At 48.5% G+C, this 14,603-nt stretch overlaps 1 protein-coding gene across 3 annotated transcripts in view; it reads right to left on the bottom strand.

Annotated features, from left to right (window-relative positions):
• The window catches only part of EXOC5 (exocyst complex component 5), a 91,589-nt gene extending 77,041 nt beyond the window's left edge, over positions 1-14,548 (bottom strand). For all 3 annotated transcript variants that reach the window (XM_064149645.1, XM_064149561.1, XM_064149485.1), the window contains exons 1-4: positions 14,406-14,548; positions 7,998-8,089; positions 3,952-4,099; positions 3,012-3,206 (exon numbers count right to left, since the gene is read on the bottom strand). In XM_064149645.1, coding sequence (XP_064005715.1) covers positions 3,012-3,206; positions 3,952-4,099; positions 7,998-8,089; positions 14,406-14,432 — 462 coding nt within the window. In that variant the 5' untranslated portion in view covers positions 14,433-14,548. The remainder of the gene's footprint in view (positions 1-3,011; positions 3,207-3,951; positions 4,100-7,997; positions 8,090-14,405) is intronic.
• Between the last annotated feature and the right edge of the window lie 55 nt (positions 14,549-14,603).

Consider the following 14,603-nt stretch of genomic DNA (forward strand, 5'->3'; position numbering starts at 1 on the left):
TTAACAGAGATCTGGAAAAGGCTGTCCATAGAAGAACTTTTGTTATGTTGGAAGCTCCTTATATCACAGCGACCAATCAACTGGTAATTACCATACAGCAAAAGCCACTCTGCAATTGATTTCTTGGGAATACAACTGTATGAGATTATTCTTTTTTCCTGCCCTTGAGATATACCTTCAGCTCAGCAGAGACCTATTCTCAGGTCCTTTAGAACCTGCATTTCACGAGCAGATCCTCTTTAACATCTTCATAGATGACCTGGATGAGGGCATGGAGTCAGTCATCAGCAAGTTTGCAGATGACACTAAGCTGAAGGCAGATGTGACTGAGTTGGAGGGCAGAAGGGCTCTGCAGCGGGACCTTGACCACCTGCACAGATGGGCAGAGTCCAAGGGGATGGCGTTCAATAGCTCCAAGTGCAGAGTGCTGCACTTTGGCCACAACAACCCCATGCAGAGATACAGGCTGGGGTCGGAGTGGCTGGAGAGCAGCCAGACAGAGAGGGATCTGGGGGTGCTGATTGATACCCACCTGAACATGAGCCAGCAGTGTGCCCAGGTGGCCAAGAGAGCCAGTGGCATCCTGGCCTGCATCAGGAATGGTGTGGTCAGCAGGAGCAGGGAGGTCATTCTGCCCCTGTACTCTGCACTGGTTAGACCACACCTTGAGTACTGTGTTCAGTTCTGGGCTCCCCAGTTTAGGAGGGACATTGAGATGCTTGAGCGTGTCCAGAGAAGGGCGACGAGGCTGGGGAGAGGCCTTGAGCACAGCCCTACGAGGAGAGGCTGAGGGAGCTGGGATTGGTTAGCCTGGAGAAGAGGAGGCTCAGGGGTGACCTTATTGCTGTCTACAACTACCTGAGGGGTGGTTGTGGCCAGGAGGAGGTTGCTCTCTTCTCTCAGGTGGCCAGCACCAGAACGAGAGGACACAGCCTCAGGCTGTGCCAGGGGAGATTTAGGCTGGAAGTGAGGAGAAAGTTCTTCACTGAGAGAGTCATTGGGCACTGGAATGGGCTGCCCGGGGAGGTGGTGGAGTCGCCGTCCCTGGAGCTGTTCAAGGCAGGACTGGACGTGGCACTTGGTGCCATGGTCTGGCCTTGAGCTCTGTGGTAAAGGGTTGGACTTGATGATCTGTGAGGTCTCTTCCAATCCTAATAATACTGTGATACTCTGTGATTTTTTGCTGAATCTGTGAATGAAGTCTTTGATGTTCTCACAGAGTGTAATTTTTTTTTCCATACTACAACCTTACCACTGCACAGAATTTGAGGAAAGGAAAAAGATTCTTCAGGATAGATATTAAAAAATAAAAACAACAAACACCCAGACAAACAAACAAAAGCTCCTGACAACAAACCAACCATTTATGTTCCAGACTGCACAGAGATATCAAAAAGAGCCCCAAACAAGCAAGCAGAACCTCCTGACAACAAACTCACAACCCAAACCAACCATTTAGCTTTCAGACTGCATAGGGATATCACAAAGAGCCCTAAACAAGCAAACAGAGCCTCCTGACAATAAACTCACAACCCAAACCAACCATTTAGCTCTCAGACTGCTTAAGGATATAAAAAAGAACCCCAAACAAGCAAACAGAACCTCCTGACACTAAACTCACAACCCAAACCAACCATTTAGCTTTCAGACTGCACAGGGATATCACAAAGAACCCCAAACAAGCAAACAGAACCTCCTGACAACAAACTTGCAACCCAAACCAACCATTTAGCTTTCAGACTGCACAGGGATATCAAAAAGAACCCTAAACAAGCAAACAGAACCTCCTGACAATAAACTCACAACCCAAACCAACCATTTAGCTTTCAGACTGCACAGGGATATCACAAAGAACCCCAAACAAGCAAACAGAACCTCCTGACAACAAACTCACAACCCAAACCAACCATTTAGCTTTCAGACTGCACAGGGATATCACAAAGAACCCCAAACAAGCAAACAGAACCTCCTGACAACAAACTCACAACCCAAACCAACCATTTAGCTTCCAGACTGCACAGGGATATCAAAAAGAACCCCAAACAAGCAAACAGAACCTCCTGACAACAAACTCACAACCCAAACCAACCATTTAGCTTTCAGACTGCACAGGCATATCAAAAAGAACCCTAAACAAGCAAACAGAACCTCCTGACAATAAACTCACAACCCAAAACGACCATTTAGCTTTCAGACTGCACAGGGATATCAAAAAGAACCCTAAACAAGCAAAGAGAACCTCCTGACAATAAACTCACAACCCAAACCAACCATTTAGCTCTCAGACTGCTTAAGGATATCAAAAAGAACCCCAAACAAGCAAACAGAACCTCCTGACAATAAACTTGCAACCCAAACCAACCATTTGGCTTTCAGACTGCAGAAGGAAATCTGATGTGTGCCCTTTTGCTTACAGCTAGACACTTTTCTTTATTTCTATTATCCACACCATTCAGAGAGTATTTGCTTCATGAACTTACTCTTGGGAGCATAAGAAAAACAAAATACTTTGTTTCTTTGAAGTTTTCCTGCTCTGTTCCTCTAAATTCAGAGGGTGGAGACATAACCACAGGATTACACAAAGACCAAAGGCATGCTGTGACAAAAAGGTATCCAAGGCCAGTGGACTGACCCAACAGAGCAAAGTTTCACAAAGAAGCTGCATTCAGAAACGTTCTGCATTACAGGGTGGATCTGAGGCAAGAGGTTCAAAGAGAAAAGGCAGACATTGTATGCACCCTAAAGTTGCCCTCCCAGCGTTTCTCAAATCTCTGATAATTTCATAAAATGAAAAATGCCAACATTGCCACATTAAGCATCACTGAATACAAATGCTTTATCAGCAATCTGCAGCCCAGTGTTGTTAATTTACATTTCAGAACAATGAAACTTGAACAAGTCAGTCACTCAGTGGTTTGAAGCCTGACCATGGTAAGTCATGGTAGCAGCTTGTAATTAGGGCAGTACTGCTTAGTGCTTTGAACTGCTTTCATCCCGCTGACAGCTCTTACCTTTTCAGAGTTTGTAAAAACATCAGACTTCAGCTCTCCATCCAGAAACTCATTAAAGTATTTCATCAGCTTCTGAGCCTCCACAGCCCGTTGCCGTGGCGTGTTTACCCCCTCCAGTTGGTCGCCAAGGTGACAGACCTTAGTTGCTACATAGCTGATGTGCTCATCTAGTTCTTGGAAGTGTTGGAAGGCAACCTGGGAGAACACAGACACAGACAAAACTCAGGATTTCCATTTGCTGCACTTTAAGAAGCATTAAATTTACTAAGTAAGAAATGCACTGAAACCAGGCATCAGCTTACATAGAATCATAGAATCAAGCAGGTTGGAAGAGACCTCCAACATCATCCAGGCCAACCTAGCACCCAGCCCTGCCCAAGCAACCAGACCATGGCACTAAGTGTCTCAGCTAGGCTTGGCTTCAACACCTCCAGGCACAGAGACTCCACCACCTCCCTGGGCAGCCCATTCCAGTGCAAATCACTCTCTCTGGCAACAACTTCCTAACAACATCCAGCCCAGACCTCCCCCGGGCCAATTTGAGACTGTGTCCCCTTGTTCTGTTGCTGGTTGTCTGGGAGAAGAGACCAACCCCACCTGGCTACATCCTCCCTTCAGGGAGTTGTAGACAGCAATGAGATCACCCCTGAGCCTCCTCTTCTTTCCAGGTGCTGTAACTCAGAATCACACACTAAACACACATTTTCTTCAAGTTTAGTGCCCTCCTTTAAACTACTGTGGAGATTCACTACTTTCAGAACAGCTAACACTTGGTCACGGAACATGCAAATAGCTTAGCACCCTGTGACAAAGGAAATTGTTTTCTGTCAAACCCTCTTCATACTTACCTCAAACAGCAGCACACTGTACCAAAGAAATGTCAAAAGAGCAGGTAATGCTTGTAAAACTTGCACAACTTAGCAGTCACTTTAGATTTTACCTGGTTGCTTTTCTGCAGCTCTTGTACTTTCTTGGCAAATTCCTTTGCTTCCTTCTGGCATTGCTGTTCCAGTTTCTCCACTTTTCTCTGAATCCTTTCATCCATTACCTGTAATTCTTGGATGTGATTTACAAATTCTTCCAATAATCTGATTTAAAGTGAAAGACAAGAAAGTAGATTTTAGTCAGAAAGACATTGTCTTCTGCAGGGAGGTGAATAAGAACTCAAAGAATGTTCCTACAAGGCTGAGATAATCATGTCTAGCTTACAGATGCTATTTTGTTTTGAATTACATCATTCTAAGTGTGTAGAACTCTAAGCCTACACGAAAAGTGTGTGACTATTGAGAGCCTGGAATGGGCTGCCCAGGGAGGTGGTTCAGAAACCATCCCTGGAAGTGTTTAAGGCCAGGCTGGATAAGGCTGTGTGCAGCCTGAACTAGGGAAGAGTGTCCCTGGCCATGGCAGGGGGGTTGGAACTGGCTGATCCTTGTGGTCCCTTTCACCCCTGCCTTGATTCTATGATTCTATACAGGAGGTATGCCAGGGTAGAGAGGAATACTCACTCGAGAAATGTGGCTCTGCCACAGATACAAAAATCCCTCTGGCCACAGAAGTCTCTTAAGGACAAGGAGATCTTAGGCCACTACATCCCTTCAATGTATGGGCTCTAACTGGAAAATACCCTTCACATATTATTGTACACTTGTAACTCAGCATTTTATTAATAAGCAGTGAACACCTGTACAGATGGGCAGAGTCCAATGGGATGGGGTTCAATAGCTCCAAGTGCAGGGTGCTGCACTTTGGCCACAACAACCCCATGCAGAGATACAGGCTGGGGTCAGAGTGGCTGGAGAGCAGCCAGACAGAGAGGGATCTGGGGGTGCTGATTGATACCCGCCTGAACATGAGCCAGCAGTGTGCCCAGGTGGCCAAGAGAGCCAGTGGCATCCTGGCCTGCATCAGGAATGGTGTGGTCAGCAGGAGCAGGGAGGTCATTCTGCCCCTGTACTCTGCACTGGTTAGACCACACCTTGAGTATTGTGTTCAGTTCTGGGCCCCCCAGTTTAGGAGGGACATTGAGATGCTTGAGCGTGTCCAGAGAAGGGCAACGAGGCTGGGGAGAGGCCTTGAGCACAGCCCTACGAGGAGAGGCTGAGGGAGCTGGGATTGGTTAGCCTGGAGAAGAGGAGGCTCAGGGGTGACCTTATTGTTGTCTACAACTACCTGAGGGGTGGTTGTGGCCAGGAGGAGGTTGCTCTCTTCTCTCAGGTGGCCAGCACCAGAACGAGAGGACACAGCCTCAGGCTGCACCAGGGGAAATTTAGGCTGGAGGTGAGGAGAAAGTTCTTCCCTGAGAGAGTCATTGGACACTGGAATGGGCTGCCCGGGGAGGTGGTGGAGTCGCTGTCCCTGGAGCTGTTCAAGGCAGGACTGGACGTGGCACTTGGTGCCATGGTCTGGCCTTGAGCTCTGTGGTGAAGGGTTGGACTCGATGATCTGTGAGGTCTCTTCCAACCCTGATGATACTGTGATACTATACTATGAACACAATCACACAGTTCATAATATTGTTTTGCTTATAACCATGTTGCTCCCTGACTTCACTGCTTCTTACACCATACAGTATTTTAAGGGGTTTTCCCTGTTCTTTCCCATCACTTTGATTTTTAGAATCATAGAATCAAGCAGGTTGGAAGAGACCTCCAAGATCATCCAGTCCAACCTATCCCCCAGCCCTAGCCAGTCAACTTTTCTTCCAGACTAACATTTTACTTCTCCCAGACATACACTTCAGGATGCATTCTCAAACTTTCTTTATTGTTCATTCCATTCTCAATGTCTTTCTCATTCCTTCTGTCCACTCTGTCCCATTACAGTTGTCTTTTCAACCTACTTCTCTAAACACCCCAGTCACTGGGGTCCATGGAATGGATTATTTCCAGACCCTCCACAGCCATTAAGCTCATGCTAATACCTGAAAACATATGAAAGATTTGAGCACTCTGCTGTCTAGGTTTAATGTCAAAGCAGAGCAGAGGAAATGGGAATCTTTTCCAGGGAATTATTTCTAGACTACTAAGGAATCTGCTTTTTCACAGGTACTCTGTTCAGCAGGTAAACTGTGAAATGTGAAGCTCTTCCACCCTGCAGAGCCACTGAAAGGCAGCCAGCATGATGTTCCACTCCTGGCTCCCCATGGTCAGACTACAGCAGCTCAGCAAGCAGAAGTTAAAAGCAGAATCTATTACTCTACCCTCATGTGACTCCTTCCCAGTAACAATGACAGTACCTCTCCTCAGCAACATCTAGAGCTTTCTCCAAAACCTAATGGATAAGAGTATGAATCTCTCCAGTTCAGATGATCACAGTTGTGTGGAGGATCACTGCATTTTCAGTTTTATCTTATGGCAAAATGACTGAGTTTTACCCTGCTACCTGCAGCTCAGGAACTGTGTTTTTCCCCACTCTACTGGTCTAAACCCCTACTTTGGGTGGTATCCTTGCAACAGTGACTTAAAGGAACAACTTTTTAAAAGGAAAAGTGGATTGAGGAAGATGTCTGTCACATTTTTTCCTCCACATCATGCTTGCCAGAAGACCTACAGTAAGCATGCTGCATTACTATTATCCCCAAGGATCAGTGCTGAGCCCAGTCTTGGTCAGTATCTTTAGTGATGATCTGGACCAGGGGACTGAGTCCAGCCTCAGTAAGTTTGCTGATGACACCAAGCTAGGAGCAGGTGAGGATCTGTTGGAGGGTAGGAGAGCCCTGCAGAGGGACCTGGACAGGCTGGATGGGTGGGCAGAGGGATGAGACTGAACAAGGCCAAGTGCAGGGTTCTGCACTTTGGCCATAACAACCCCAAGCAGCACTACAGGCTGGGGCCAGAGTGGCTGAGAGCAGCCAGGCAGAGAGGGAGCTGGGGGTGCTGGGAGATAGGAGCTGAAGATGAGGCAGCAGTGCCCAGGTGGGCAGCAGAGCCAGTGGCATCCTGGGCTGGCTCAGGAGCAGTGTGGGCAGCAGGAGAAGGGAGGTTTTTCTTCCCCTGTACTCAGCACTGCTCAGGCCACACCTTGAGTGCTGTGTCCAGCTCTGGGCTCCTCAATTCAAGAGAGATGTTGAGGTGCTGGAAGGTGTCCAGAGAAGGGCAACGAAGCTGGGGAGGGGCCTGGAGCACAGAGAGCTAGCTTCTGAGGGTGAAGTTTCTCAATGCCAAACCAACTACCCACAAACAAGAGAAGGTCCTGCACTACCTCCTCCTTCCCCACATCCCCTGCCCCAGCCTTGCTCCTTTCCACACATTGGTTCCCACACCAGCTCAGACGCAACCTCTCCCTCCTTTGCACTTGCTTCCAGGCTTTTCCAGTCCCCTATAACTGCTAAACCAAGCAGGGGAAAAAAATATCTTTTCTCATATTTTGATTAGTTTATGATCAGATCTCATGCCTAGAACTAGCTCAAGATGAGTCATCACAGTGTGCAGCTGAGAGCAAGGAAGAGGAGCAGCAGCCCATCTCCATTCAGCAGCTGCAAGCTGTTCAGTGGATGAAAGCTGTAAAAATTCACACCAGTTCAGTTGAAAACAACCTAAGGAAACATTGCCTTTCTTCCCATCCTACCTGTTTAGGCCTTTTATTTGCACCAGGACTGGAAACTACTGAGTCTTAAAACAAAGCAGTTGAGGGAGCTAAACTAGCAAGAGACTATTTAAATTGACTTAACTATCATAGCAGTGAAGCCTCACATTAAGCTTTAATCTGGCAGCTCTGGTGCTTTGGAACAGTCATGTCTGACAAGGACAAACAACATCAATTCTGCTTCATTCAAAAGGTCTCAACCAGAAAGTGACTTTCCCTGCTCTTGTTACTGAATAATTGGTTCTGAATAATTGGCTCATGGTCACAAATTCTAGCAATTCTCCCAAATGAAAGCCTCCTTGGCCACGTCCCAACACTACATACAGGCTTTTTGTGATGTGTGGAATAAAACAGTACAATTAGAGATAGACTCATTTTGACCATTATGCAATTGTATTTTACCTTTTTGGATCAAAAGCTTCTCCACCTCTGGAACCTCCTCCAGGTGTTCTCCATGCCAGGCGTTCAATGTATTCATCTGCCACAAAGGGCTCCTAGCCACAGAATAAAAACACCTTACAATGAGCCACTGCAGGTTGTTCCTTAGCAGCTGCTTACACAACATTCTGAAAGTGTTTAGAAGATTTACTACAATCAAGAGCAAGTAGAGTGTTGATAATTAGCCCATCACCTTTTATATTTACAAAGTTAATGTAGAGAACAATGGTCTTCATAAGGTTTGGGTTTGAATATCTAGTCTAAAGATTGCCAGATGAGTGGGAAGGAACTTGCTGCAGGTCTGTGAAGAGTTGGCTCCAAATTACCTGTCCTCATTACCAGATGAGTTTATGGCTTGTCATTACAGTGTCTGAACCATGCAGCAGCTACTTTGATTTGAGATGCCACCATATGAGACTCAGCCATCAGCTGTGCAGCAGATAAGGCAGGAGAAGTGATCTGCCTAAAAAAGTTAGATGGCAAAGTTTTCTTTGCAGTTGGTCAACACACAGAATCAGTCAGGGTTGGAAGGGACCCCAAGGAGCATCTAGATCCAACCCCCTTGCCATGGCGTCTAGGATAGGACACCCTACCCTAGAGCAGGCTGCCCACAGCCTCAGCCAGCCTGGCCTTAAACACCTCCAGCCATGGGGCCTCAACCACCTCCCTGAGCAATCCAGTCCAGCCTCTCACCACTCTCATGCTCAACAACTTCCTCCTCGCCTCAACAACCTCCTCCTCGCCTCCAGTCTCAATCTCCCCACCTCCAGCTTTGCTCCAGTCCCCTTAGTCCTGTCACTCTCTGATAGCCTAAAAAGTCCCCCCCCCCCCCAGATTTTTTGAAGGCCCCCTTCAGATCCTGGAAGGCCACAAGAAGGTCACCTGGGAGCCTCCTTTTTTCCACACTGCACAGCCCCAACTCTTTCAGTCTATGCTCAGAGGACACTGCACTCTGATGCAGTTCACATGGCACCACAGACAGAACTGAACAAGACACTGCCCTGCGGCAAGAACGATGCCACATTGCCACGGGACACTGCAACATCAAACTGTAGCTGCAGAAACAAAGCAGGTAAAAAGAAATATAACAAAGCAAGCACAAAAAACAGGTCACAGACTCCACTTGGCCAAGAAGGAAAAGAGATGCGAAGAACACAAGGTTACTCAAGAGTCTTTCATAAAAATACTGAACCATGGTGAAGAGTTCAGATTCTTTCTCCAGCCAACAATGTTTCCTGAAGGCAGAGACCTCATTAAAATCCCCAAACCTGCCATTTTATTTGGCCTAAAATGTTAAACAGCTCAAATATTTTTTCAACACACTGTATCAGTTCAAGGCTACGCCAAAAATTGTTGTTTCTTTTTCCAGAGTTCTAGTTTAGAATAAACAGGGAGTGGACATAGAATAATAATAGGACAAACTGATCTAATTCCCTTGGTCTGCTGAATAGCTTATATTAGGAATACAAGCTTGCCCTTTCTTTCTGCCACTTCTGGCTTGTTGCTTGTCTCTCTTGACCTTGCTTGCTGGTTATTCTGGCTACTGAAAAAGACACAAGGTGGGGGGGAGGTAGAGGCAGCAGGCGCTCTGGAGCTCTTTGTGTTTGGGGCTGAGGGGAGCTGAAATATTGTACAAGGGGATATTGTGTTGATTTTGAACTGTCAGTATCTGTAAATTTGACTTAGAATCATAGAATCAAGCAGGTTGGAAGAGACCTCCAAGAGCATCCAGCCCAACCTAGCACCCAGCCCTAGACAATCAACCAGACCATGGCACTAAGTGCCCCAGTCAGGCTTGGCTTCAACACCTCCATCCACGACCACTCCACCACCTCCCTGGGCAGCCCATTCCAATGCCAATCACTCTCTCTGACAACAACTTCCTCCTCACATCCAGCCTAACATCCCCTGCCAGAACTTGAGACTGTGTCCCCTTGTTCTCTTGCTGCTTGCCTGGCAGAAGAGACCAACCCCACCTGGCTACAGCCTCCCTTCAGGAGGAGAGGCTGAGGGACCTGGGGTTGTGCAGCCTGCAGAAGAGGAGGCTCAGGGCAGAGCTCATTGCTGTCTGCAGCTGCCTGCAGGGAGGCTGTAGCCAGGTGGGGTTGGGCTCTGCTGCCAGGCAAGCAGCAACAGAAGAAGGGGACACAGTGGCAAGTTGTTCTGGGGGAGGTCTAGGCTGGATGTTGTTAGGAAGTTGTTGGCAGAGAGAGTGATTGGCATTGGAATGGGCTGCCCAGGGAGGTGGTGGAGTGGCTGTCCCTGGAGGTGTTCAAGCAAAGCCTGGATGAGGCAATTGCTGCTTTGGACTGGTTGACTGGATAGGGCTGGGTGCTAGGTTGGACTGAATGAGCTTGGAGGTCTCTTCCAACCTGCCTGATTCTATGATTCTATGATACAACAGCAAAGACTATTAATCACTTTAGTTAAACATAAAGAATGGCAGAATCACTGCCATTGGTATGCCAGAGGTATAACCTGGAAAATAATCATAGAATCAAGCAGCTTGGAAGACACCTCCAAGCTCATCCAGGCCAACCTAGCACCCAGCCCTATCCAGTCAACCAGACCATGGCACTAATGCCTCATCCAGTCTTTTCTTGAAGACCTCCAGGGACGGTGCCTCCACCACCTCCCTGGGCAGCCCATTCCAATGGAAATCCGGTTTTCAGGACATTTTAAATAAGAGACATGTCCTTTAGTGGTTTTTTTTTAGCTCTATAAACCTTGTTCTGTATTATTTAAGAACCAGTAACTGCAGGGAAAATTACGACGTGCAGAAAACTGACCAACTGAGATGAAAAACGAGGGTTTTCCCCTTCCAAATTTTCACAAAGGGTGTGCTAAAAATAACCTACCTGATTTATAAGTAATAAATGAAGTTCAGCAGTGCCTTTTTAAGATTTCACAGCTTCTACTGCTAATCCAAAACTTTTTAGTTTTTAGCTTGTGTAGCCTATATTCCTCATAGTTTGCTGAGTTTTAATGCTATCTTGATAACAGGTTACCCATAGCTGGCAGTTTAATTCCCAGTTTAAGGTTCCTATCCAGTCCTGCAGAAATTGCTGAAAATCAGCTATTACAAATGTCATTTGCAAGTCCTTTGCCTGTTATCAGATGAGCTCAAGCAGTCAATTTCTCCACTGCTTTGAACTTCCCTCCAGCTCAAGATGAATTAACCTGATCCTCCCCATTTAGCCAATACTACTGATTTAATAAAAGATAGGTCTGAAGTGGATGATAACCTGGTTTGCTCTGGTCTTTGCAAATGAAACTAAACTGGACCTAGCCCAGTTTGATTCTAAATTAAGCTTTGAGTTATGAGGAAGAATTGAGTCCATGTTGTGTCCATTTTCAGCATGGATCCCTCTACCCCGTGTCACATATCTATACTGAAAAAGACTTCTGCCCACATGTTCATGATGTGCTAGTTTGAGCCTAGCTGGGATATTTTGGTGAGAAGAATTAGGTGATAGGATGTGAAAAGGAAGCAATGGTGATGGCTGCTGCACTCATAGGCTTGCTGAGATGTATAAGAACAAGAACATAAACATAGATAAGGGAGTCTGTCTCTGGGGCTGCATGAACTTCTCTCTAACCTAACCTGCTGTCAAAATGACTAACCCTTCTGCTTCCTAACCCCCCAGCTGACCCTCCAAACTCATCTTGAGCATAAGGCAAAGCCTGGGGTAAGGTAGAGGGGTGGGAAGAAGGTGGAAGGGTGGTTGAGAGCCCTTCCTGGGCACTGAGGTTTCTGGGAGGGGAGTTGTGTGTCTGTATTACTTTTTCCCTTGTCTATTTCTATCCATAGTTGTATATACTGCAAACACTTGCTTGTATATTGTGCTAAGCTCTAAGTATAAAGCTTCATTCAATTTCCAACTGGCTGAGCCTAGTCTGAGTGATTTCCTTAAGTGTGGGAGGGCAGGTAACACCCAAAGCATCACACATGAAAACGTGCTGACAAATAACTACACTCTGTGCAGAAAAGGGTCATTCCTATCTTCATGTTGGAAGTAACATAGCAAGCAACAATAATTTAAGAGGTCAGGCCACACCTTAAGTATGGTGTCCAGCTTTGGGCCTCTCAATTCAAGAGATGTTGAGGTGCTGGAAGGTGTCCAGAGAAGGGCAACAAAGCTGGTGAAGGGCCTGGAGCACAGCCCTGAGGGAGCTGGGGGTGTGCAGCCTGCAGCAGAGGAGGCTCAGGGCAGAGCTCATTGCTGTCTACAACTCCCTGAAGGGAGGCTGTAGCCAGGTGGGGTTGGGCTCTGCTGCCAGGCAAGCAGCAACAGAACAAGGGGACACAGTCTCAAGCTGCACCAGGGGAGGTCTAGGCTGGATGTTAGGAGGAAGTTGTTGGCAGAGAGAGTGATTGGTATTGCATGGGTTGTCCAGGGAGGTGGTGGAGTCTCTGTTCCCTGGAGGTGTTGAAGCCAAGCCTGGCTGAGGCACTTAGTGCCATGGTCTGTTTGACTGGCTAGGGCTGGGTGCTAGGTTGGACTGGATGATGTTGGAGGTCTCTTCCAACCTGGTTGATTCTATGAAAACCTCACTTGTCTTGGGAGTAAAAGAGAAGTGAAAGCAAGAGAGGAAACAAATACCAGCTTCTATAATGAAAAACATATTTTCAAGCCCTATCTCTAGGCAAGGGTCTCACCTGCTTTACAATTTCATCTTTATTGCTATTGCAAAATAAGACAAATTGTGGCATGACCCAAAACAGACAAAAGTTTAGTTTTCTTTCCATGTCCAAGTTATCTCACATTCAGTGTCAACACAAAGAACAGGAATGAACAGCCAATGACATGAACTAGCCCTGGGACAGCTAGAGACATGTAGGGAGTGCATGAAACATAGCATCCAGCCAATTAGAACACAGTTTATTAGTCTTGCTATTATCCCATGCAAGCCAAAAGATGTGAGTCACAGCACTCATGTGTCATAACTGTGATTCACAAATGCAAGCACACAGAATGCATTTATACAAGCCAGAGCTATAGGATCTTCCAGAGAAACAGGAAGACCTTTCCTGAAGGCTAAGTGAAGCATCTCCTGGTGTTAAGGCACCAAATGAACAACCCGCTCTTGAGTGACTTGGAGAGCAAACACAGGATACCCTGACAATGACACTACATCCTCACACACCAGCAAATCATAGAATCATAGAATCAAGCAGGTTGGAAGAGACCTCCAACATCATCCAGGCCAACCTAGCATGCAGACCTAGACACTCAACCAGACCATGGCACCAAGTGCCTCAGCCAGGCTTGGCTTCAACACCTCCAGCAACAGAGACTCCACCACCTCCCTGGGCAGCCCATTCCAATGCCAATCACTCTCTCTGACAACAACTTCCTAACAACATCCAGCCTAGACCTCTCACAGAACAGCTTGAGGCTGTGTCCCCTTCTTCTCTTGCTGCTTGCCTGGCAGAAGAGCCCAACCCCACCTGGCTACAGCCTCCCTGCAGGCAGCTGCAGACAGCAATGAGCTCTGCCCTGAGCCTCCTCTGCTGCAGGCTGCACACCCCCAGCTCCCTCAGCCTCTCCTCACAGGGCTCTGCTCCAGGCCCCTCACCAGCTTTGCTGCCCTTCTCTGGACACCTTCCAGCACCTCAACATCTCTCTTGAATTGAGGAGCCCAGAGCTGGACACAGCACTCCTGGTGTGGCCTGAGCAGTGCTGAGTACAGGGGCAGAAGAACCTCCCTTGTCCTGCTGGCCGCAGTAGGACAAACACTTTGTGTTAATCACAGGTCACACCATGAGAGCCTGGGGAGCAGTCCAAGATCTGCCAGACTCCTGCTATATTCCCGTCCTGCTCACGCGTGGCCTTGGGAGAGAGAGCTTTTTGGTTTCGCATCCCTCCGTTCCACAGCAGCTAAAAGTTATTTGCTTATTTCCTTAGCAGAAGCCATGCTACAGTGCGAGGGTGCTGGGGTCAAGGCGTGTGCGCCTTCGGGAGAAGGGTGGCGCTGGGGCCTGGCGTGGTCTGCCCCGCTGCTGACAGCAGCACCCTCTCTGCGGCAGAGACCTGCGCGCCCCGGCCGCAAGGGCCACCGCAAGCCCGGTCCTTAGGGAAGGCGCAGGCCTGCATCCTCCCGAGGATCGCACCCGTGCCCTCCGCTTCCCACATCGGCACTCCGCTTCCCCCGGTTCCGGCCCGGCGCTGCTCACCCCCCTCCCGCCCTCCCCTCGCCTGTCTGCCCGTCCGCAGCCTCCCCCGCAGCAGATCCTCGCCGCGCCCCGGCGGTGACGGAGGGAGGCCGCAGCATCCCAATCGGAGAGCCGCTCGGCCCAGTCGCCGCCTGCCGCCCCTAGGCCCAGCTCGGGGATGCCCGCGGCGGGGCCCCGGCACTGCCCGCACCCACCTCGAAGAGCTCGGCCGTGGTGGCCATGGCCACAGGGATGGCGGCGGGACTCCTCAGCGGCCCGCCGCCGGCACCCCACCGCTGCCGCCCATTGTGTCCCGGCAGCGGCGGCAGCAGCAGCGACTGCCGCGGCGGCGCCGCCTCCACCCGCCGGAACTGGGCCTGCGCCGGGGCGGCCGCCGCCGGGGTGGGGCCGGG

Source organism: Pogoniulus pusillus, chromosome 1 (genome assembly GCF_015220805.1).
Source record: "Pogoniulus pusillus isolate bPogPus1 chromosome 1, bPogPus1.pri, whole genome shotgun sequence".
In the NCBI taxonomy this organism is placed as follows: Eukaryota; Metazoa; Chordata; class Aves; order Piciformes; family Lybiidae; genus Pogoniulus; species Pogoniulus pusillus.